We start from the raw sequence: 26,578 nt of genomic DNA on the forward strand, positions 1-26,578 counted from the left end.
TTATGTGTACAAGTGTGTGTGTATCAAAGCAAGGGAAACAGAGAGAGTGAGAGAAGGCAAGTGGCCATCTACCGTTATATATGTGTGTGTGTGTGCATACTTTACGTGTGTGTGAGGATGTACATGTGTGCTGGCATTGTGCGTTTTTAGCATGTATGTTACATCTGAGTGAGTGTTGTTTTTGAATCGCAATGGTATTATTACCCTCAGGACCTGAAAACCTTCATAAACCAAGACCAAGCGCATGGCGGACAGTTGGAAGATGAAGCTGGTTTTCTGTCAGACTGACTTTATTTTCATTGAAGATACAGCGATGTCACTTGACAGCAGCAGTACTATTTTATTGTGCTTTTTCTATTTATCCGCATTCCACACTGAGGTGATGAAATCCGAGATTGCGGTCAGCCTCTCCAACTTTCTTCATTATGCTCCGCTGATTGTGAGCGGGCGACGATTTTCAAAGAAGAAACACACCTATTATTTTGAAGTAAATGAAAAAAACAGATGAAGACGGAGTGAAAATGAAATGAAGTACACATGAGGAGGAGGAGGAGGCAGCCACTTATCCAGGCAGGAAGGGTGTTTTTACAAGACACTCTCTCAATGTCAGAGAGAGAGAGCACAGAACAGAGCACGACTTCTTTTTATGGTCTAGTTCTCATTAAGCGAGAGTTTATTGGCTGTGTGTGGGTCATTACCTGTGGTAATAGCTTGTTATCAACCCTCAAACACTCAAACAAGGGAGGTTCTGCAAGGTTCACCAACACATAAACACTGTGGTAGCTAAAGTCGCAGATTTGCCAACCAAGTGTGGGTAATGGCAAGGGGCAGCAGTTCAACATGCAAAAAAAAAAAAGAGCACTTTCCTACATCAAACCATTTAGAGGAGGAGTGGGAATGCAGATTAAGTAGATGACTGTTTTGATCCTCTGCCCTGTTTCAAAAGAGGTAGCAAAGCACAGAGGAGGGTTAATTTGTTGTTTCATTTCTGGCCTTGCTCATATCCCCTGTAATGTCAGGAGTGTAATCAAGACACTGTAAAAAAAAATGTTTTATGCTGAACTATATAAAACTGCAACCAAACACTGATGGTTGAACAGTGAGGGAAAGAGAAGAAGAGAGAGGGGGAGAGAGAGGAACAGTGAGTGACCAACACATACACACGCAAACACACATGAATGCTGATCAACATGTTGTGTTTGATAGTCATTATATGGTGGAGTGTCAACCCAGCACCCACACACTCTGTATCCTAATGGCAATAATGTTCTAAACTTTCATGCCGATAAAGCCTATTAGAGAGAGAGAGAGAGAGAGAATTGCATTGTGTTGTCTCCGACTGAATGGAGGCGGTGGATCTTAGAGCTGTCGATGGTCCTGAAACCACTCTAGCTAATGGTAAGAGTTTTGCCTGAAATCCCTAACTGTTTGATTCGTTAAACAGCAACCTCTTTTAACACAGTAAAAGGGAAGCCTTGACATCTTAAATTTTAGTGAGTTATTTTTCTTCCCCAGACACATTATGGGGAAAAGTCTCACCACCTTTTTTCCCAGACAGAAAAAAAAAAGCTCATTAGCACCAAACGTATACCTCACATTAATCAAGGACAATGGATGGCTGCAAGCTGAGTTTGTGGCTGTTGAATGAAAATAACTAACTAAACCTTTTTAAGTTTTTTCTTTTCTTTTTTTTGGAATTCATTTTTAAGCATATAAAAGAAAGCCACACCAAAAGGAAAGATCAGAAGGGCAGCTGACTTAAGCTCAGGTATCTGTAGAGTCCAGGAGACCGAGAGTCGCCCTCTGTTTTGAGACAAAACTACGCAACTTCAAAATCCCTGGCACCACAGACTGCAAACAAGGATATAAAGCCTAATTTAATGTGTGGTTGATTCAGTGGTTTTCAATAAGAATTGATCAGGACATAATTATGAATTAGAAGTAATTAAAGTGGTGTCTCATTTTATGAAGCTCTGCTTCAAGGCAGTTTCACTTCAAAGTATTACACACTTTGCCCCGATAAAAGAGAATTTGCAACTGAGAACTATTATCAGAATCAAAAAGACATTTCACTAATGCAAAAAGCTTTGCGTCAACTTCTGTAATATCTTGCTATTTTACAACCCAATAGGCATTAATTAGAAAGTTAAGAGAATTTTCAATGTGAACAAGGAGAAAATACGAGTACAAGTGTGAGCTTTAGTGTTGTTTGTCTGGTGAACATTTGGCTCTGTTAGAAGGCTGGAACAATTCACAAGCTCTCCGCCGGCTTAAAGTCCACTTTCAGCAGATACATAGGAGTCAGAGGGAGAAAAAAAGGGATCAAAGGGGAGAGAGAGATTGAGAGAAGGAGGCAGTGAAAGGGAATGTGACATATACTGCATATATATTTGAAGAGAAATAGAATAGACAGAGAGGCTTTTTTTTTTCATGGTGTTACATGACATGGCCTGTGAGCGCTGCAGCCTGACACGCACGTCATTCTCTCCCGCTGTGTTGTGAAGATTGTGGCGTTGTGATCAAGGCGGCGCTACATAAAGGAAGGATCAGAGTGCAGCTGTACATCACGCAGGATGAGAGCTTGACGCTACAGCGAACGCCAGAGAGGCTGCCTCTGATGCTGCCCTTCATGCCCTAACATGGGGTTTGTCACCTGCCACCTCCACCTGACAACACCGGCTGTAATGCAGCTCAAGGCAGACAATGTTGCATTGTAGATGGGGAAAAAAATGAATATGAAGCTGGATTCACAAAAGAGCTAAAAAATGAGATTCAACTGACAAAAAGGGGTTGTAAGAAATTTAAAGTAAAATTAATTTTTCATGCCAAAGTCAAAGCTCTATTTTGCTGAACTCTATAATTAAGCTGTACTGTATTTGCTGTATTACAGTGTCATTACAAACTAAGATATCTGGCATTTGAAAACGTTAACACCTTCTCTTGCAAAAGGATTGCTGGCATGAAAGTAAATCTTAAAGGAATGTTACCAAAGTTATTATACGCCTACGTTTTTACTGAGCAATGAAATATCGAGCAATCAGGAAAGACATTTAAAAGTATATATAGCCGTCTGAAATGAAGCCTTCCAAATTTATGGGGCTGTTCTTACATTTATATAAATCAGGAAGATGTATCGAATTGACTTTACATGTGCACATTACTCAAATCCATCCATCTCAAAAGAAAATGTTAATCAGCCAGTTAATATGTGTACAATAATGTTATGGCCTACAAGTTGACTACATCACATACATGAGATACGAGGTGGCTTATATCTCATATCAAAGACAAGTTTTGGCTATAGACCATAAGGAGTTTGATTCAGCACATATGGCACCTGACTATATCCCAGGTTTCTGTCATCTGGAGCATCTGATGAGATGCCGGGTGATATAAGATGAAGTACTGTTTGCAAGGTGTTCTGTTTTTACCTAACACAAATTAATTTGGATAATTTCCAGAACTACGCATCAAGGTTAATGAATTCTATTTTCTGAGCGCTGTGGCTTTGGCCCTTACACTCCTTGTTGTTTGTTACCTGTAAAATTTGTGAGCTAAGAATCTAAGTTTAGGATACAGTTCATAATCTTTGGTCCAAACCATAGTGGATAACTTTAATTTTGCGCTTTTGTTTACTCTTACTTTGCATTTTTATATTTGTTTAAGTTCACACTGCCCAATTACAAGTGAATCAGGACTTGTAAACAAAAGCCATATGGACTCACAAGTACCTCATTTATTAGACTTTAGTTTTAGTGACCTGTCATCCTGCCAGGTTAGAGATTTTGGCACAGAGGGGAGTCAAAACAAATCTGATTTATGTCTCTGTAACTTTAGCTAAGCATGATATACTTGTCTGCACTCTCTGCCATAATTTACTTTCTCTGGTGTTCTACCACATTCATTCCTTGGCCCATATATTAAGGAGGCATTTCACCTCATGTTGACTCCAAGTTTGTCCTTGGTGCATTTTGTTTTGTTTTGAAGAGGGGGTCCTGGGCCAGATTTGAACTCAAGACATTGCACTTGCACTGTACGCACCTTAGCCAAGTGAGCCATTAAGAGTCCCTCAGTTTGGTACATTTCCTTAGTTGGTCATTTCCTTAGTTGGTTCAGATTACGTTCTCGCTCCCAGTGAACCGCAGTTCACTTGGAAGACGACCAAGACCAGCTGAGTTCAGATGGCATTGTTCTCACCCACCCAGCTAAAGGAGTAAATGCTCCATCACAACATGCTTGTTGTGAACACGCCTTTATATTACTGTTGCATTTATTGCCGCTCTGCATATGATAGCCAACTAAATGCCTAAAATGTAAATTTTATGTACTGTATAAAGAGCCTCAAATGCCACAGGGAAGGTAACACATTTGTCTTTTGTTTGTCCCTTTCCTTTTCTCTCCTCTCTCTCCCCTAGCGAACGGCAGTGAGCTGTACATCGGCAGCGTGCGGTACGAGGACACAGGAGCGTACACCTGCATCGCCAAGAACGAGGTGGGGGTGGACGAGGACATCTCCTCTCTGTTTGTTGAGGATTCGGCCAAGAAGACACGTGAGTCATACAGGACAACCTTTCACTTTTTACGGTAGAGATGCAGTGCCCACGACTGTTTACAAATGTATAACAGGTATACACTCACTGGCCAAAATAACTGGGACACCAGTTTTCCATAAAACATAAAAGAGCAACACCAGAGAATGGCAAAATATCAGCATTTGATTGTTGTTATTTGATAATAACAACATTACCAGTCAATTATGATTAATTGCCATGCTCATCAAAAAACTAAGCCATAATCTAAAAGCTGCACATGAATTGAAAGTCACAAAACAGGATAGATAATCAGATTAAGATGGGATGCAGGTTTTGCTGAACAAACGTTTCAGCTCTTTATGTTTTATGGAAATCTGGTGTTCCAATTATTTTGGCCAGTGGGTGTATATTAACCTAATTTCTCTGTTTGTCAAACATTCAACCAAGAAGACTCATAACCAGAGATGTAGTGGAGGGTAAACCCACCTAAACTCAGTTCACCCACCTATTTATAGTAATATAGATCATAGTAAGTAGTATAATACTGATGCAAGTTATATGAAGATAGGGTATTTTAAGGGAAAGAAAGCATAAAGTCAAGCTTTTCTGAAAATATGAGTGAGTTTGATTTATATTGGTGGTTGTTCGCCTTGTGATGATCACCAGCTGGAGGTCATAGTTTACCCGCCTCTTTATTTACCACCACATCGCTGTTCGTAAGTCATATAGAGTGGTACCTATCATAGAAATCCCCCATCATGCAGCTATCCTACATTACAACTGCAGCAGCCAGTAGAGTCTCTTCTTTCTCAGATGTTGTATGGCAGAAATGAAAAAGCAAACTGTGACCAAAAAAAACCCCTCCTTTATATCAAATGACTGACAGTCAAATGACTCCTCGTGCCTTCCGGCGGCTTGAAAAGTAAAATGAACTTTCATGAGTTCAGACAAGCTGCAGCACTGCGAGCTTGCAGCACTGCAGCAAGCTCGCAGTAAACAGCGGGACTTCTACAATGGCTATAACTTACAGCCTGCTTTTATAGTGAGAGATACAGTATAAAACTTTACGGACTATCCCAGGGACTGAGGAGGACACTCGGATCAGCCTGAGGGCCCCGATGTCACCTTTGTGAAGAACTCAGCTAAGTTCTGTAATGTCAAAACACAAAAGTAAAAGGTCAGCCAAGAGTTCAAACAGACATGGACTATAAGCCCTATTTTTTTTCTTTTACTATATGGAAAAAAATTGAAAAAAAAATGTACAGACAAAATTCGATAGGTCAACCCAGAGGGAACATCTATTTCTAGAGGTGTAACTGTGCGTTCACACTGCAAGCAATTGGTTGATGTGTCACTCTAGTCTGACGGATTCTGGGAGATGTGAGAGGCTCTGATTGTATCTATGTATTTGTCTTGTACAGCTACAAAGTTTTAAACAGGCAAAACTTTTTTGTTGATTTGCTATTGCCTTTCATAATGTTATGAAATGTTTTGATGAGTTAACATAGCTAAGAAGCACTAATTAGGAGGCATTAATCGAAAATAAACAGAAAAAAATCAATAAAATGACTTACCCATCGACCCCAACGATGGATGGACCCCATTCTTCAAGCATCGTTTTGAGACATTTATTCCTTTAGTCTTTCAAATGAAAGTTGTAGAGAACTGGGAATGACTGGAATCACCTTCTCGTCCATTCTGCACTTGCCTGGCAGAACTAGTGTCCATAAAACAAAATCACATCGGTAGGGAAACAAGGAAGTGCGGGAATCTGGTTGTTGACAGACGATGACCGCGAAAAGTTCAGGAGTTGCCAACTTTCCTTGGTTAGGGTTAGTTTCTCTGCTCTATAGGAAATGAATGGACTCCTGGTGATCATGTTGCTTGCAGTGTGAACATACAGTATGGTAAGGCTTAGTAGTATCAAACTAATGTAAGTTATATGTGGCTGGGGTCTTTTTAAAAGAGAAAAAACATGAATTAATGCTTTTCTGAAGGTATAATATATTTTTGTTTATATTGGTGGCTTTTTATTTACCACTACATCACTGTGTATGAGTCAGAGTTTTCTCCCCTTTACAACAGAGATAAAGACATCTCTTGTTTTCAGAGGAAATATGGGCTTGTCAACAGTAACGTGGAACACTTTGGTAGACGTCAAGCTCAGATGTGTCTTGATGTGGCATAAGAGACGTCGCCTCATCTGTATCTTGGAAGATCTGTCTCTTTTCCTGATGTGATTTGATCTCTGATTTCCTCTCTTTTTGTCTCTCTTCTCCTTTCTGTCACCCTGCTGCCAATTCTGCAGTTGCAAACATTCTTTGGAGAGAAGAAGGTAATACATTACAGTCCCTCAATTGCTTTGGTTTTTTTTTTTTGTTGAGCAAATGTGATGGCCATGTCTTGGAGCTCTTCAGGGCCTGCTGCTGGATAGCCAATGTCAGTTTCCAAGATATTCGCCACGCTGTCCAGTATACTCACAAAACTGCTTTCTTTCCAGCAAAGCCTTTTCATTATCTTTTGTTTTTTGTTTGTTTTTTTGCTGAGTTTTGTTTTCAGAAAGATACTATTCTCCTTCGCATGCCCAAGGCCTCTCATCTTTTACCAACTGACTTCCAAATCTGTTTGTCAGGAATGCGTCACCTGAAGAGGAAACATTTACACACACATGCCGCCTTTATATATACTTTGCAAACATCACCGCAGACGCAGTATGGTGGCTCCATGAAAAACACCCCTGTGGTTTTCAATACGGCACAAATCCAACCTGTCTTTCTATATCATTACCACATCAACATGGCCGCAAATACAGTTTGCTGACTGCATGAGAAAAAGCCACTGTGGTTTACAGTACAATGCAAATCCAATCTGTTTTATATACATCATTGCCACATCAAGTTTACCACAGATCCAAGAAAAGCCAATGTGGTTTAGAGTACAGCGTAAGCATTTGGCTCATTGTTAAAATGGCTGACGCCGAGCGTGTTACCTCTGGCCCTTGAGTGTTTATCAGCCCTAAAGGTGTTGATTGCTGCTCGTTAACACCGTGTGTGTGTGTACATGTGTGTATACAGTACGTGTTTGCTTCTTTGTGTAAGTTTTTGTGTATGCATACCTTTTTGTGTGTGTGTGTTTGCGTGGGTTGCAAGCATGTAAATGTTGCTTGTTGTTATTTTTCTGACAGTGTGTTGAAGACTGTTCTAAAGTGCACATTCTGTGGTGTGCCATGTGTTGTTTGCTAATCTGACAGCATTATGGTGTAAAAATAATGTCCTAACAGGCTAACAAATCAATCATCACCATCATAGTTTTTTGTGTGTGCATGCTTGTGTATGTTTCTGCAGACCGCAGAGGCACATATGTGCATCTGCTTATCAGCTATGCTCAGGTGATGTATTCCTGACAGCGGCAACAGCCCGCTGCTTATCCACACATCTTTACATCAAATTGTGATCCTTGCTAACTAATCAGCAGCTGTTGTTTACACAAAGCAGACAGGCCTGCGAAATGCTCTTGTTTTTTTTATGGAGCCAGTGCTCTGATTTTGAAGCTCCTGTGGGCATGTTGCTGACAGAGCCCTTTGTTGGCGTTGTCAAAATGGCTGACAGCCACACAAACTGCCCGTTCATGCTAACATGCTAGCAGCAGTCTTGCTGCGTCTCTTCCGGCAGAGATTTTGAAATGCCCATCACAACACAAATGTAGGATTTCTGCTCTTTTAGTTCGTATTTGTTGCTTTTTTTCACCATATCCATTATCTGTTTGTGTCTGGCTGTCTTCTCTCCCAGGCCTGAGCGTGGGGAATATGTTCTATGTGTTTTCTGATGAGGGCATCACCGTTCTTCAGCCCAGTGAATGTGAGATTCGCAGGCACATGAAGCGCACAGAGAGGATTGTTGCTACCTATGTAAGTACAAATGGGATCTCTTGTGGAAAAAAAAAAAATCTTTTTTACTTTTATGTTAGATTTCATCATGTCGTCATTTCAGAAATATATTGTATAAAACACCATATTGGCATTTTACCAAATGGCTCTGGTAATGAAACAAGCGCGTAATTTGTGATAAGATGTGACTGGCTTGGTGCTTTGAGAAACATTAGAGAAAGATTAGAAGGCCAGTGTCACAGGCTCAGAGTTTCTATACAGAGTTTCTACAGTATCTACCTTTTTGGTTTTTGTCCTACCCACCTGTCACTCAAATACTTTTAGTGTGCAAAAATATTTTTTCCTTAGGACAAGACAGATAAACTAGGCTACAGAGCAATCAAAATTGAAAAACCCAGGATCAGAGTGTTTTTTAGCCGCGTGGGACTGACCGACAGAGTGACTTCTACGAGCGGCTGGTCGCATCTTTGTCCATATCTCTAACCACTTGGATTTTAAAATGCCACTTAAAATCCAATTACACGAAAGGCTGAAAGGCACCACTTTGCACGCTTTTAATTTTTCTTTAATAAGAAAGGCAGGCACTCATCAAATTATTTAAATCAGATTAATCAGCTACACCACTAAGAACTCTTCACTGTGAATCGGTTATATCATAGGTCTTAATTAGTCCTTTGTTCCTCAATCAAAACAAGCACTGCGAGGCAGCAGGTAGCTTTGTGTCGTGTTCTTCAACGGAAGAAAACGATTATCCATTAGAATCTCAGGATTTCATGCCTCAAATGTCAGCTCACTGCAGACGATGAGAATAAATTATTGAACGCTATCATGCCTTACAGTCCTGTTTCAAAACATTCAATAAAAGAAATAATTGAAATTAAAACAATGGCTTTTTGCTGTGGGCCTGTATTATCTATCTATCTATCTATCTATCTATCTATCTATCTATCTATCGTAGGCGTACAGTCTTACACTACGCAGTTGTTCAGTAGAGTTTCTCTCTGAAGTGTGAATGGAAATTATTATGCCAGCAAAATGAAGGCAGCCCTCTCTCCCCCTCCCTTCTCTATTGTCAGAGTGAGGCTCCTCACTTCACTAAATGTAATGGGATTACTTGTGTCCATTAGTCACCAGCTCAGCCCAATAGACTGTATAGAGTCTATAGTATAGACCCCAAGGTTTTTAATCCACTAGAGAACATCCCTCTCCCAGAGCAATGGGCTATAGATGGTAAAAGTTGCTTGTTCCTCTGAGGGATTTGGGTTTTACAGGAGCCTGTAATTGTATTAGAGATCGATACAAACTCAATAAGCCATGTGTTAGCCAGTTGCTGCTGTAAACAGCATTTTCTCTACTTTGGTGAGGTGGAGAGGAGGGGGACACTCTTGGAACGAGGCCCCTGTGTGTGTGTGTGTGTGTGTGTGTGTGTGTGTGTGTGTGTGTGTGGGTGTATAACAGTCTTGTCAGCAAAGACAGCAGGCTGCAGGGTTTATAATAGAGGTGATACGTTACGCTTGAGCCAGTGGCGAGTGAGAAGGTTGTTGATGATTGCTTCAAATTGATGCACAAACTTTATTTCAGAGTGGCAACACCGGTCTTCTGTGAACAACAATAATAACAATAATTATTATTCGTAATAATAGTGATAATACTAGTAATTAGGGATGGGACGAGCTGCTTATCTTATGATATGATTTCGATATGCAATACGGGGTTCACGATACGATGTAATAAATAAAAGTTCAATGACAACAAAGTCTGATTGTGCAGAATTATGTTTATTTCTGAGACACAGATCTTTCTAGCAATGGCATTGGCTCGCTAGAATGTAAACAATTTTAAAATGTCATTTCAAAGTCCATATAATATAATTTCAAATGGAGACCTTCTGAAATTGTGATGAACAAACCGTCTTTGTAATTACTACAGCAGAATAAAATTAAAAGTTTTTCTGCCCCACGATACATATCATCACATTTTCACATAGCGATATATTGAATTTAGAAATGTTATCCCGTCCCTTTTAGTAATCATAGTGATATGGTTTGAATGAAATATGAAATGGTAAAATAGTATGAAATAGTACTCGCATGCAATATGCAGCTTTGGTGACTCACATTATCATAATAGTGTATAATGTGCCATCATTTTGATCCATAATGCACAAGTAAATCTTATCAACCTTTTCCACCAACTGCTACTCTCCTGCTTCAATCTTCCCTCCCATCCTTCCTCCCCTCCTTCCCTCCCTTCCTTCCTCCCCTCCTTCCCTTCCTCCCCTCCACCCTGTGCTGGTGTTTCCCAGGAGGAGATGTGTCCTAAAGGCGAGGGCGTGTCGCCGCAGCACTGCGTGTGGTCCTCAGCGGTCAACGTCAGGGACAAGTACATCTACGTGACCCAGCCGCTCCAGAGCCGACTGCTGGTGGTCGACACCCAGGCACAGAAGGTGGTGCAGGTGGGTGGAGCCGCAAGATACCAAAATATAGCTTTCTGCTGCTTTTGTGGATTTGATTTTTATGGGTTTAGAGAGTTACGGATTTAGAGATTTACTTCAAACTTATCCCCGTTTATACACATTTGAGTTGATGAGTGGCAAATTTTCTTGTCATACATTTTATATGATGAGAAAACGTCTTTGCAAATTATTAACCTTGCATATCTAAGTTTTAGAGAGGTAACTGTTTGAAAAAATTGAACTTCAGTACCCAAAAATCTTGCAACTTGACATCAGTAAACTGCACACAGTACTTTTCTTTCTTCTTTCTCTGGACAGAGCGCTGTATTTTGATTCGTCACTTCCTCTGGGCTGACAATGTCCATACCTCACACCTGAATTTAATTTGGGCAAAAAAAGATGGGATGCTTTTCTCTTTTGCAGCCCCACTTTGGGATTTAGGCTGATTAAACAGGTGTAGTTTTACAAAAAAAAATCTTGCCCAGTGCAGCTTTAAAATATTACTTACACTGTACTCAGCCTGTAATTTGTCTATGCTAAATTGTAAATAATATACACAGTTTATGGTACACTTAGTTCAACCTAAATCAGAAAAAAATGCAACATTCAAAAGCTGAACTACATCCATCCAATCAAAATGTTTGGCTGCATGTCACCGACTCGCCACGCCATTGAACTGCCTCGGATGTAGGAAGACCACATGCAAGGTGAAATAAATCAAGTGCACCTCAAGCACTTGAAACAATATGGTGCCCAGGTGGGTGCTGGCTGGCTCGCCATTCATCTTGCCTGTAACGGCTGTTTAGAGACCGAATCCCTCAGGGGTTCTTCCCAGGGTCAGCATCATTTATACTGAGGAAGAGGATGAGAGGAAATAGGCCTGACTCAAGGAGAAGAAGGCAGGGGGAGAGGAGAAGCGGGGGAGATGAGAAGGATGGGGGAGATAAGAAAGTGGATGACAGAGAAGCAGAGTTGGATAGGGAGAGCAGTTGAAAGGGAGAGACAAGAAACTGAGCAGGGGAACGGTGCAAAAAAACATCCCTAAGAACCAGCCACTTGTAATCAGTTTATGGAAACAGGTGACAAAATCTGACATAGTTATACTTGCTTCAATACACTTATGTTGATAATTGTCTTATAATAAGTGAAATTATATTGAAATAAGGCTAGCACTCCACTTCTGTCAATATAATGTCACTTGTTGTCACTGAACTTGAAAATTCAGAAAACAATTTGAGTTGTTTTGAAAGTCTCAGCTCATTGGAAGATTTCTTTCTTCTTGTGTTTAGTGTTTTAAGATCAAATATGAAATTATATTACTTGTTCAAATTGACCTTTTTTTCCAGTGAAAACATGAACAAAAATGGATGTGGAGGAGATGAAAAGGAGTGCCAGTATGAGATTTTTTTCTCCACTTGTTTCAATAGAATTTGATTTTAAGGCCAAATGCGAAATTATATTGCTTGTTCAAATTGGCTTTTTCAGTGAAAAAAAGCAAGAAAAAAAATGGGTGAAGAGGAGTTGAAAGGAGTGTGAGGTGGTATAAAGGACAGACAGAGGTTTGCCCCGGTCACATAATATGTAATCACTATATTGAAAGTTCAAGTCATGACCTTTGGTGCATGCAAGCCCCTCTGTCTGCCTCAGATTTCCTGTCTCTCTCCACGTTACACTATCCAATATAACAGAGTGTTTTCCCTCTCTTGATCGCCCTATCTCTCGCTTGCCTCTGTCTCTCTCTCTCTCTCTAAGACCCTCGCTGGCCTGTGGGTGCAGGAGGTTAATGCATCCTCCCTTTTCTTCTTTCCTTCTCTCCATTCAAAGCCTTTTTTTCCCCACAAAAAACACATTTCCAGCTTCTTTTCAACAAAGACTTTTAGAAAGGGAGAGGAAAGAAAGACCAGCTGCAAAGACCTTCACTTTTCAGAGCAAACAACACAAACAAAACAATGGCTTTCATTTTTCTTGATACAGACAGAATACAGTGTTTTATCATCATCACAGAAGGGGAGACCAAACACTGGGATCTGGAGGAAGGAGCTAGGGAAGGATAAGTCCAAAACACCAGAGGACCATTTTTTGAGAAAAGAAAGGAAGCAAGGCTGTTTTTTTTTTTATGTGTACGAGATTCAAGCTGCACTAGGAAAGATTTTAGTGTAAAAATACATCCTTCTTATCAGTCTAAATCAACAAAGAAGAGTGTCCCATCCCCACTAATTGAGACCCCATATTGAATTTCAAGTGTCTAGTATGGAAACTAATGAGAAATCAAAACTTAAGAGCGAAAAACAAAACTGTCTTCTGAACAGAAGCGAGTGCTCCGTCCAGAAAGTTGGACTCAAGAACTTTAGAAATTTAGATCTGATTGGTTCATAGTTTGCTGACATCACAGTACGTGATTTCTGTTTAATGAAATTCCTTTCAAATGATCTCCCGCTGCCAGCAAAGTGAGAAGTTGCCTAGTGCAGCTTTAAAAATGCCTCACTTTTTTGGGGGCGAAACTCCCGTCTTGAGGCACACCCACGATAATCCGGCACACACCAGATGAAGGCGGGGAACATGTGGAGAAGCTACAACAATAAAGGCGTTCTATACCGTTGTATGTAAAGAAAGAGCGCCTGTGTTATCTCTCTCAACAAAGGGATCAAACCTCGACTCTGATGTGTCAGGCCCGTGCCAGCTAAGCCTCCCACGGGGTCTGAAAACGAACGCTACGTTGGCTAATTAAAAAGAGAGCCAGATGGCACAAACCTCTGGTTATCGAGTCACTTTGACTTACCATGGCGGTGTGTAAGTGCCTTGTCTCTCATGCTGCACTAACTCAGTGGGCGGCGGCATGCAATTGTCTAGGTTTCCAGGGTTTTTCTATCCCAAATGATCACCTTTTTTGTCATTTTTTTGTGGAGTAGTTTTCGAAAATCCTGTCTTATTGAAGTGGTAATCAGTAAGATCCATGTTTTGTTTGATTTTGGCGACATCTTTGGTGGATTTTCTGTTGATGAAGTTTGAGTTTCTGTAGGTGGCGGTCTTTTCTTTGTCTGTTCAGCCATGGTGGCTATCGCTGCTCATGCTAACTATCCAGTTCTTCTTCTCTCAATCTCGGAACCCATCGACTATCGGTCTGACGACGATTAGACTCTGGGGACGACGGCCAATATTTTGGGGTTTTCCGGTGTAGCCAGCGGACATCCGGGCCAAGACTTCCTCTTCCGTGCGCCGGTCATTTTTTACAGTCCGATTAGCAACTTGAGACGCGACAATGGAGTTGAGTACAATACACAAACATTGATACTTTTTGTAGGTGTTTTAGGCCCAGACGACATTTCGGCTAATCTCTATAAACAGATATCTGCATATGAGACGTCGTCTCTCAACTCCATTCTCGTGTCTCAAGTTGCTAATCGGACTGTAAACAATGACCGGCGTCTTGGCCCGGATGTCCTCTGGCTACACCAGAAACCCCAAAATATTGTCCGTCGCCCCCAGAGTCTAATCGTCGTCTGACCGATTAGACGATGGGTTCTGAGATTGTTCTTCTCTTTATTCCAAACGAACCGCTGTTGCTCCTGAAGGAAACAGGATTTTTCCCGAGGATTTTTCCCGGGAAAGACCTACCAGACGTCGGGTGTTTCGAACAGCAAAATGTAAAAGCTTTCACGAACTGAGAAAAGGTCGATCATTAGTGTGTTATTATATATCAGTCGTCGATAGAGAGTCACAGCGACATTTATTTATATGAAAATGTCCTTAATTCTTACTTTAACTGAACGGTCATGTTGGACTTTTAGAGGTGGACACATGAGCCGTTCCATTGCCTGCCACTCCACTGAAATGGACTGACCTCCACCCTACCTCTGCTCCCATCATGTAGGAGACGGCACACACACACACACACACACACAAACACACACATAGAGGCAAATACGCACACTTACACACGCTCTACATACATACACACATGCTGAGTTGACACTTGGCTGACCAGTGGAGAGCAGAGGGCCGGACCTCCCATTACTGAACACAGAGCTTGTGGTCTCGCTCCACTGGTGAGGGTGTCAGCAGCTCCCCGTCCGCCCAGCCGGAGCAGCGTAATGGATTGTGTTATTCCTTATTGTTGACATTGCACCAGGCCTGGGGTTGACTACCTCTCTCTCTTTCTCTCTCTCTCTCTCTCTCTCTCTTTCTCTCCCTACCATCTCTCTACTCTTTTCCTTCTGCCCCTATTCTTTCTCTGCCTCTCTTTTCAAGTTTCTTTCTTCCATTTCTCTCTCCCCGGGTTAGGGAGAGAGACTTGTGTGAGAGATTTGCTCATAAAAACCTCTGAGGCTTTACACTGTGTGAGTGTGAGTCGGAGGAATATAGGTGTATAAAAGCACATGCCAAATATTCCTGGTTGTTTTATATACTTATTTATTTAGCCAATCTTAATCATACTGGTTTTTGGCAAGTATATAACACTGAGGTCTGACTGATATGGGTTTTTGAAGTCAACATTTTTTGTATTGAAGCTGCCAGTAGAGAATATTTAATGATAATATTCAATATCCTTTTACATTTTCATGGCAAAAACTTACAAATATTTAGTTTTTCATACCAGTATTTTATTCTTGTGAGAGTGGGAAAAGCCTCTCAAACAGCATTTGGACCATCATGGGACCCTAAAACACTGAAATCCAGACTAATGAAATTATTTTATGGTTAGCAGCTTTTTAAGGCAGCGGGGTGTCCCAAAAAACACTATTGAACAATTAATGGAATACATAAAAATGTGCAAAGAAAATAAAATGTAATTGCCGGTTTTTTAGACTGCTTTTTTGTTTCTTGGCAAAAGAAATTAATCTTTTTAATATACCTTTTACTTTGTTAATGTTCAGCATTTAACCGCTTAGATTCTTTTTTTGGTGTATGTGTGTCTTGTAGTGAGTTTTTGCTTTTGGCAATGTGTCTATAATATGGAATCTGTGTATGTAATGTGGGTATTTCCCCCCAGTACTGTACTGTATATATCAGCTGTAATGCTTTGGCTCTCTGGTTGCAGGTTGCTTGGCCATGGACTGGAGCTCAAACGTTCCTAGTGTTGTGCATGTTACTTACTTCATAATTAGGCTTCATTTAGCACCACTAGATGGGCTAAAGAGAGTTTTCAGGGCCATGGACAGCGCTTTGCCCACTTCTTTCCCTCCAGTTGAAAAACATAACCTCTCTCTCTGTCTCTCTTTCCCTCTCTCTCTCTCTCTCTCTCTGTAGGCGGTAGCGACAGACCCTTTTCCAGTGAAATTGCTGTACGACAAGTCACATGACCAGGTGTGGGTTCTAACGTGGGGCGATATGGAGAGAACACACCCAACACTTCAGGTATGTGTCTATGTGTATTTGTGTGTGTGTGTTTGTGTGTCCTACTAATAAGCTTCTTATTCAGGTAATATAGTTTTAGTATAGTTATTTTGTTCATCCAAGATCCTTCTATAGAAAATAAAAATCTGTCTTAAAGTTCATAGGAAGAACCTTTTAAAAAAATAATAAAAAGTTGAAAAACAAGACAAGGTTACTAAAGCTGCACTAAATGGCAGCAAGAGGTAATTGTTTGAATATTAGCACACAGAAATCATGTAACATGATGTCAGTAAACTGCACAGAGCATGCTCATACCAAAGGGATGACAGAGGCAAAGGATCTAACATTGGTTTTCAATGGACAGATCGCTCACTTGCTGCTGTGTAGGAGACAGCTTTGATTCGTCACTTCCTGTATTTCCCACCAGTATATATACCCGACATATTCATAGTATTCTGTTACATCACCACACGGCCATCTTGGTAGGAAAATAACAGGTGATTGTAATAAATTGACAGGTGAGTACAATCAAATGACAAACACAGCCAATGAGCTGTGTGTATTGTTAAGCGCCATATTGGTAGGAAATGCATGTGACATTATGGGAATACTATGAACTGGGGATGAAATCTATGTGTCTCAATTAGTGGGACAGGACGCTCTTCTCTGTTGCAGCCTCATTTTGTGAATTAGGCTGATGAAACAGGTGTATTTTTACATAAAAAAATCTTGCCTAGTGCAGCTTTAAAGGCGCTCAGCAGCACTTCTTTATTATCCTCCCCCTCTATTATTTGTTTGCGTGCTGCTCTACGACTACATATGCTGCGTGTATATTTGTGAACTGTACGTGTGATAAGTGATTATCTGCGGGGGGGGAATCCAATCTATATATGTTGCGGCACGTTCGCCAGGCGCCTCGCAACTAATTGACCTGCGTACCTGTTTATGTGATAAACATTTGCGCGCGAGCATCTAATCTATATATGTTTTAGAGCATTTACCGAGCCAGCGAAACAGCAATTCGCAGCTGCGGCGCTGTCGGCTCGTTGCCTGCCGTCCCCTTGGACCGCTGGTGTTGGAGACTTCACAAATGAGAAATGATCACAGGTGTGGCTGTATTTAATCCACCTCAGGGGATTGGGTGAGGCGAGGGGAGAGGGGAGGATGGAGAGAGGGTAGAGGAGACGGAGGGGAGGGGAGCTTATACCTGTGGGAGAGGCAGGATGCTGTTTTTATGGGGCTGGTGTGTGTGTGTGTGTGTGTGTGTGTGTGTGTGTGTGTGTGTGTGTGTGTGTAGGCCGTGCAGCAGCGGAGGACACTGCAGCGGGTAAAGCCACCAAGGGATCCCATTGTCATTTCTGTAATAGACACAAACATGTTTATTGTTCTGCTTTGTCCCATTGGAGGGAAGGATCCCATTATAATCTTGTGAGGTGTTGTGTTCGGCCTGCATGGGGAAGCGCTGTGTCTATTCATTATGGGGATTGGGGAGGGATGATACACTCTCGAAAATATGGATCTTCAAAGGTTCTTTGTGAGCGAAATGGAGCCATTTTTATATTTGTAGCATCACTTGAACCTCTAACTGATTTTTCAGCGCTGTTGGCGGAGACATTGATGGTTTTTGCACAACGCTAGTGGTTTCATATAAATCCAAATTGTTCCTCCGTGGTTCTGTGGTTGTTAATGGTACTCTAATGGTTTGACAAATGGTATTTCATGGTAATGTCACGGTCCTATAAATAACTATTAATGCTTCTTCATGGTAATGGTTATGTTTTGTACCATTAATATTTCTGTGCTGTTTCTTTCTGCCATAGTTCTTGAGGGTTTTTTGTTTTAAACCAATTTTAACTCCAACAGACCATTTAAATTTCCACAGTTTGGTGGAGTGCAATAAAGTTAACTCCTGAAGTTAGTTAATTCCATGTGATACTTGGATGATTTTTGGTGGTTTTTAGTATTAAAGTGTATTTTCCCAGTGATCACAAGCCAAGAAAGTACTTTCTGATACTGTTTTGCACCTTGGTAGAAAATTGTTAAAACAAAGTAATGTTGATACGTTTTGGATCAAAAAGTCTGTTTTGGCCACAATAAACGGTGAAAAGGAAGCCAACTGTGTGTGGGTTTTAACAATTTTCTACTGATTCACACTCGACACGGTAACTAGACTGGATGCGTGTGCGTGCGTTTCTCTGCTCTTGGCTGTTTAGCACCTTTGCGTCTCAGAGTGTAGGTGTACTAGCAGGGGAACGGTCACTGTGCCGCTGTGGCTTGTGGCTCACAGTTAGGGTGCACACCCTGGGGTGTTTATATCAGAGTTGTTTTTAAACTTCTCTCAGCGGTTATGGTCTTTAATGAAGGAGAAAATTCTATCAAAAGATGTTTTTCACTTCAGACAAAATGATTTTCTGCTTGTATATTTTGAAACAATCAGAGTACAGAAAGCAACTTTGCATTAAATTCTTCTTAGTCTGGCTCCTTGTCTGAACTGCAGGAAAACACATTTTTGAGTTTTTCATTTTTTTTTTTTTCTTCTTCCTCTTCCCGGAGTCGTTCAATAGTAATGAATAATTATAGAGCGGGGCATGAAACGCTCAAAAATGCAATTGCAGGGAAACCGCATAATGGATTGCAGGCCACATGGATCACACCACAAGTAAATGGTCTGATAATGTCATTATCATTTGCACTGTAGGTAATTGACCTGTGCATCAGCGGCCTGTCACCACCGGAGGCACTGCTTTAGTGGAGCAGATTGTGCCTGTGTGTGTGTGTGTGTTCCTGAGTGTGTGTTATGCGAGTTTCTGTGCTTATGCCTGCATGTAAATGTGTGTTTGCGAACGAGTAGGTGTGTGTCCGGCTCAGTCTGCGCGCACGGTGTGGGTATTTTTAAACAGCCAAGTTTTATAATGGCTCAATATCTCTGTGCAAACATCGGAGGGAGTGTGATTGTCAATTCATTAGAGAAGACAAATGGAGGAATCGTGGCTGGGTGGGGAGAGACATGGCCTTTCAGCCTGTCAGACCTGTCTGTGCCTACGTGCCAAGAAGACATTTAACTCATGGGCACGTCTATTTTTTTTCTGTGCACATCCACACAGTGCAAGCACACACACACACACACACACACACAGGCACAGTCTCCATCTGTCCATCTGTCTCTGTATCTCTCTGTCTATTAGGGTTTGCCTAATATGGGTTTTTGGAGGCCAAAACCAATATTTCTGTACTGAAGCTGCTGATGGTCGATATTTTGCACCGATATTCAATATGTTTACATTTTTCAATTTTCATGCCAGGAAACTACAAGTATTCAGGGTATTCCCACCAGAATGAAACAGCTTTGAGACCATCATGGGACATTAAATTTCTCCACTGAAACCCACATGGCAGGGAAACTGGGATGCATTACTGATTTTGAATGAAGAATAAATGTACAAAAAAATGTATTGAACAGTTAAATGAAAAGATAAAATATGCAAAGAAAATGTGCTTTTTTAGAGACTGTTTATCGGTAGCTGTGGTCATATCAGCAGTGGACAACATGACTGGGCAATATTTACAGTATATATTTAATAAAAGGCAACTATTGGTCTGATGTACTGTATGAGCAAACATCCGTCCATCTATCTGTCCATCTATCTATCTATCCATTAATCTATCTAGATATATCTATGTGTCAGTTGAATTCTGCCTCTCAATGGACTCAGAGAGAGAAGCACACTAAATGTTAATTTGAGTTTTAAAAATCATTGCAGAAGCATTGAGCTCGGGGCAAAGAGCCTCAGCGTCTTCAAGCGAATCCATTATGTATTGTATGTTGCCCGAGTGAGTGCAACCCGACAACGGACAGTATTAAAAATTACCATTGTTATAGGCTTGTAACAAGCGCTGCACAGTGTAATATTAAAGTAAAGTGGCTTGTAAGACTTATTGAATTTCCTAAACGACACGGATACATTGAAGCGCTCGAGGAATTCCATCTCATTTGAATGTAGTTAGATGGGGGAAGTAAAAAGCTACTCAAGGCTTCTGCAGAGCGAATGTCGCTGAAAAGCAAAGCTACTCAGTCAGAACCAAATCCCCCTCAGGTATTAGGCCTGCCAGCGAGGAGAGATTTGGCAGGGGGAGAGTAAAACTCGATTGGGCCTCGGTGCTGAGTGTGTGGATATGAAATCCAGGGATGAGCGATGACAATGGGAAGCCAGTGGCATTAAGTTGAGAGCACCTCCAGCCCCGGAGACCATAGCAGCTGCCTAATTATACATGAGTGATACTACATTGAACCTCATTAACTCCCGCCATTGTATTCTGCAACTATTGTAATGACTGTTTTTTTTTTTTTTTTTTTTTAAAACAAGGATTCTCTTCATGGCTGGCAAAAAACACAGGGTTATCTATTTTGTTGAAAATGGATAAGATTTTCAGTGGGGTGGAGAGAGAGATGGGAGGGGGGGAGAGGTAGAGAGAGAGAGAGAGAGAGAGAGAGAGAGAGGGAGAGAGAGAGAGAGAGAGAGAGAGAGCCTTTGAGGAGCACTGCAGCATTGTAGCAAAAGTAACAACTCGGCAACTTGAAAACTTGCTATTTTTATTTCCCAACATTTGATCGTTCTTTGGAAGGCGTGTGGAGCCTGGCCCCCCGCTGGGCATCAGGTAGAGATACAGCTTTACTGGTGTAGGCGTAGACTTCAAAATAGATTTTACACTAGTTCCTTGCCTTTAAAAAAAAAAAAGATTCTGTATGCTCTCTAGAAATATTTGCCTGTGTTTCTACACCTAGAAGTACCTTAATGAGCCAAGTTTTCGCAGAGGATTTGAAATAAAATGAGAGGAAAGAGGAGCACTGGTTTTATTCTGGAAGCAGGATCACACACACAAGTTGCTGCTTTGATTGAATGCGTATCCTATGGATGGCACACGCGTTGGTCCTATAAAGCAGCTGGCTCGTCCTTCACTGTGACCTGATCACGCAGGCATGCATGATGAAGCGTGTGTCACAGGCGAGGCAGCGCATCGAGAGCCCATCAAAAGTAGATGCACCCCCCCCCCCCCCTTCTCCCACCTCCCTCCCTCCCTCCTCCCTCCTCCCTGCACTTTGAAAACACGCTGAATCAGTATGAGGTCTATGACATGAGAGATGGGGCTTTTATTGTGTTGTCTGCTCCTAAGGCAACCACCGCTAAATAAGATGCTTTATCAGAGGACTGAGATGGGGCCACATTTCATCAGCCGCCGTCATATGCTGTAGATGTTTATCTGTTCCAGGATGTATGGGGATGTCACCTGGACAAGCTCCGGCTGTTAACACCCAAGATATGAGCCTTTGTATTTCACGCATAGACACTAGCAGCAGCGAGCCACACTGTAGATAGAAGGTCACAGGTTTGATTCCCACAACAGTCACCTGTTCTATCGAAGTGTCCTTGAGCAAGACACTAAACTGCTAATTACTCTCTTAGAAAGGATGTGTGTGTCATTTTTAACACATCTGTGTGTCTTATTTTGGATAACACACACTTTTCAACACAACATATGTAAAAAATGACAATACATTTTATCACAACATGAGTTGTTATTAACATCTTGTGTTGAAAAGTAAAACAAGTGTGTGTGTTGTCCCAAAGAATACACACAGATGAGTTAAAAATGACTTTCTTTCTAAGAGTGTATTTGTAAGTCACTCTGAATAAAAGCTTTAGCTATGAATGGCTCTAACATTACTTACAGTAATTAAGTATTATTCATTATTTTAATTATATAGTCTCATGATTTCTCCTAAAGAATGTAGTAAGGGAAAAAGTCCTATAATCGTATATGTAGCTATGAAAGCAACAATGGTATCGCAAAACACAAATAAACTTATGTGTGATGTGTCTCTAGTGTTAGTTCTGGTCAAATAAAGTATGAAAAACAGAGGCTGAGGCATCAAAGTACATTTAGCAACACTGAATACACGTTCAGTATTGATGCTGAATGTAACATTCCCTATCAGAAAAAAAAAAAAAAACGGTATCTCATGAGAACTGCTTTTTGTCGAGATTGATGTTAGGAATGTTATATTTCACATTCACAGAGTGTCAAATAGACGTGCTATGAATGTATTACAGGCAAAGAAAAATGTTTGCTGATAGACGTGAATGTGCTCCATGTCCATTACTCTTCTACTGTAGATATATAGTAGAGTTTCAGGGCAAATTGGGTATACAGACACCAACAGGGTGCACACTTGTTCTTTTTCTCTTGTGTTTGTAGATTCCCATCCAAACCACAATTGCAGAATTTTTGTTTTACATTTATATTAGCCTCTTATGTTGCTAGCATGTCTCTGCTGTCAACAGACTGTAAAATGATAAGCATCCCTGACCTTAGGATGGCAACAAGTGTGAAGACTGACTTACAATAAAGCTAGCCAGTTAGCTGTAGTACCTGTGTATTGATGTTTACTTTTTCTCTTCTGGCAAATCTACAGGTAATTCCCCAAGCGAGTGTTGGAGAAGTGCATCACGCCATCCGCACGACGTTCCAGAGGGTCGACGACTTCTTCATTCCCCCGACCAACCTCATCATCACTCACGTGAGGTACAAAAGCACCCGCAAACCTACGCACACCCATACACACACACACACACGAACCAAGCACGCACACACACAAGCGTATGCACACATGCAGACACAATTGACCTTAAAAGACAGGCGTGCTCATTACTCACTCATCACAGCTGTCCTTCTGAAGTGAAGGAGAAAAGAGCAAATGAGAATCCTAATGAGAATCCCGATGTGTATTAATCACCGCCCCAAAAAACTGGAAAGGCTATTAACCTTTCCTGTGAACTTTGTCGCCTTAGGTTTGCCTTCGTCTTCCTCAAAAACGAACCCGCGGTACATAAGATCGACCTGGAGACCTTCCACCGCGTCAAGACCATCAGCCTGAAAAACTACAGCTGCATCCCAGTGAGCATGGCCTACACCCACCTGAGCGGCTTCTACTTCGTCCAGTGCCAGAGCAAGAGCCGCCTGCAAGCCCCGCCCCAGCTGCTCATCGACAGCGTGACGGACGCCGTGATCGGGCCGAACCTGAACGTGACGGGGCAGCCCTACACGTCGCCGGACGGCCGCTACGTCGTCACCCCCGACCAGCAGAGTTCGAAGCTCACGGTTCAGACAGTGTCGTTCCAGGGGGAGCTGGGTCTGAACCAGGAAGCGGACAACCCCGTAGTTGTCTCCGATCTGGTCTTCCAGCCCTCCTTCACAGAGTCCAACCAGTACGTGGTGGTGGCCACCTCGGGCTCAGGCACGGACCTGCTCTTCTCTGATCTGTCCTCGGGCCGCACCGAGGTTCTGCGGAGCCTCAAGGAGCCCCTGGCCCCGCAAGCCTGGCCCTGGGGAGGCCCCAACAGGGTGGTGGTCTCCAGCGGACTGTTCGGACAGTACCTGGTGACGCCGTCCGCCGAGTCCCTCTTCGTCCTCAACGGCAAACAGAGCACGCCGCACTGCGAGGTGTCAGACATCAAGAGAGGCAACACAATCGTCTGGGTCGGGGAGGTATGAGTGAGAGAGAAAAAAAAGAGAGAGGGAGACGAGGAGGAGGAGGATAAGGGGAAAGAAGTAAATGAAGAAGAAGAAGAGAGAGAAAGATCAGGCCAAAATACTTATTATTAAGATTTATGTGGACGTAAGTTGTGGACTCAACCCTGGGACTGAGCGAGAGGAATACATGCCTGGGTTTATTGTAACAAAAGTACACTTAAAAATAGAGTAATTGAGAAAATATTAAGAAACCCTGTTGTGATATTTCTATTGGGAGAAAGTGTCAATGCCGTTCAGTGCAACAGTGATCTATGTGCACTTAACTATACAGAATTGTACATTATTGCACTTCCTTCCATGTTATCACAGCAAATAGGTACCTGAAGAGGGGTTATCAATGAACTATGAACTATGCACAATGCTCACTTTTTTTAGAGTAAAGCTTTTCGTTTTTGTTTATCTCAACAATGTTTGTCGTTCTCACCAGTGCTGCATATAGTCACCACAAGACGTCTGTCTGTCCGTCTGCCTTTAGTGTATGTGTGTTTTGAGTCCTTTTAAACGCTACGAGCTCATCTGTTTACTCGCCTTTGTCCTTCGTCATGGTATTGTACTGTATTCTCCCTCTGAAAGCTTTCATTCTCCCCATGCCAGCATAGGTTGGCTTTATGCACATGTGTAATCTCCCTATTTACAGTGTCTTTCCAAAGAGCCCAATTGGTCCTTTAGCCATGGACTATGGATGTTTTGATTGCATAGAAAACCTAACCAGAAATGACCAGTGCATCTTGTAGACTCCTGAAATGGTACAATTTGTCCGCCGTCTCTCACATTAACTCCGTACCTGCAGCACTATACTGTGCTCTGAAGCCTGAAAATGCCACTTTGCAGATTTCCTCAGGGCAATGACTCCGGTTTGCGTCGACCCGCATGTTGAGCTCATGTCAAAGTGGCATCAACTCCGCTATCTGATTGGCTATGAGCATTTGTAGCATCTTCCCATCCCAGAGAGCTGAGCAACAAGATCAAATTCCAAGGTAAGCAAACTACGCTTGCCATATCTTAATTTATACAGGAGTGTAAAGGCATTGCCACTATCTTTCACCATCTGTCTAGTCAACTCCAAAACTTATGTATTTTTTGTCTGTATTTGGATAGAAAGTAGAGATGGACAGGGCATGTACAAAAATCCAAACTGGAAAAAATACATTAATATTTACTTGTAACTCATTAAATGTTTCAAAAGTAGGGATACATTTTTATATACATTATAAATACTCACTGGATTAAGTATTTTTCCTGTTTCTGCAGGTACACTTATCAATTGATTGTCAAATTGTTTTGTTAACATCACTAAATAAGTTGACAAAAATTATACAGCTTTGTTTAGCATTATTTTTTATTGTTATTACAAATTTTGAAACAGTCGACAGGTTCCTGTCTCTCGGCATTAACTGAATAAACACCAGCAACTCTTCGTCCATCAGCATAACAGATATTTTCTCTCTGAGGTTGAACTGTATGTAATTTGCGATTGGCAGTCGCACTAATCATCATAACGGCGGTCCAAGATAGCTCTCCTGCTTCTCAGCAGATGTAATAACATTATCAGAAATTACAGTGACCTCAGTGCTTCCCTGGTGTTCCTGCCTCTTGACAGTTGTGCTGAGGTCAACAGATGAATATTAACCTCGGGCAGCAGTCTTGCTGCTCTGCCTCTTGGATGTTGTACTAAAGGTGCTATAATATACATTACAGAGTCTTAGGCCAATAATTTAGCTTCCCTCCTTGTAATTTGTATTGCCCTGTCTCATCCCCCTCATCCCCAAACTACAACTAAGAAATGAATGTCCTCGAATATTCAGTCGCCATTATCATCTACCATCTGCCATAGAGGCTTTTGTTTTTTTCATTACACATTATAAAGTAAATGAAAAGCTAATTTGCAATCAGTTGATTTTAACATCTGGCTAAATTTGTATTCTCCCACATAATGCGCTCAAGTCATTCTTGTCAAGCAGGTTTTAAAAATAGCTAGCCAGCTTGTAAATTACCAGGTTGAGAATAAAACTATTGTTCCTTTTATATTTGGGTCGCTAACCCGGCAAACTAGCTAATTCCCACATGCTATTGCTAGAATATATAAGGTTTCACAGATAGCTGGCCTAAGATTCTACTTTAAATTAGCTCATCTAGCTAGCATAGCTACAAACAAACAAGTGAGCTATATTCCAAGATAGCAAGACGTCAAGATGTCGTAAATTGAAATCAAACTTCAATAGAAACAAACTATTTTATGAAAAAATGAAGTACTATTAGGCAGTAGGAATCAATAGTTGCACGTAAGGTTCAAAGGTTTTATGTTGGAATTTGGATCTTGTGTATGTGATCATCTCACAAATGCTCACAGCCTTTGGGATCATGCAGTTGTTGACCATGTTTGATGGGTTAAACATGTTAGAAGGGAGATAAAAGTCACTGAGAACACATGCTACTCATCCCTGAAAGCCCTCTACAGACCAACATGTCAAAGTCCACCTTTAGTGTATAAATATACTCTATCGGGGCCTTGTGAGAAACTGTGAGGCTGGATTCACTTAGGTACAGAAAATCTGACTTTATTTATTTTCCGTACCACTGTAAATCCAGCCGGAGTCTTGCGTACGGAGTGTCTGCTCATGCGTTTGTTCCCAGAAACGGCATCCCAAATGAAACATTTTTCATCATCCTCTAATACGTAGTTGTGCCTGTAACTCCCCGATGCAATGTGTAGGGTAGAAACCAAGCTGTGTAGGAAAAGAAAAAAAGTATACACAGAGTGAAACAGATTTGTCGTTCTTG

General features: G+C 41.5%; 1 protein-coding gene across 1 annotated transcript in view; it reads left to right on the forward strand.

Moving 5' to 3' along the window:
- The window catches only part of fstl4 (follistatin-like 4), a 165,890-nt gene extending 142,079 nt beyond the window's left edge, over nt 1–23,811 (forward strand). Inside the window, exons 8-14 of the mRNA XM_071522148.1 lie at nt 4,416–4,550; nt 6,841–6,867; nt 8,321–8,439; nt 10,724–10,873; nt 16,121–16,228; nt 22,680–22,789; nt 23,056–23,811. Coding sequence (XP_071378249.1) covers nt 4,416–4,550; nt 6,841–6,867; nt 8,321–8,439; nt 10,724–10,873; nt 16,121–16,228; nt 22,680–22,789; nt 23,056–23,758 — 1,352 coding nt within the window. The 3' untranslated portion in view covers nt 23,759–23,811. The remainder of the gene's footprint in view (nt 1–4,415; nt 4,551–6,840; nt 6,868–8,320; nt 8,440–10,723; nt 10,874–16,120; nt 16,229–22,679; nt 22,790–23,055) is intronic.
- The last annotated feature ends 2,767 nt before the right edge of the window (nt 23,812–26,578 follow it).

This window comes from Centroberyx affinis, unplaced genomic scaffold (genome assembly GCF_046629955.1).
Source record: "Centroberyx affinis isolate AG114_WGS23_722 - 3 ecotype Tasmania unplaced genomic scaffold, CSIRO-AGI_Caff_v1 ptg000956l_1, whole genome shotgun sequence".
Taxonomy (NCBI): Eukaryota; Metazoa; Chordata; class Actinopteri; order Beryciformes; family Berycidae; genus Centroberyx; species Centroberyx affinis.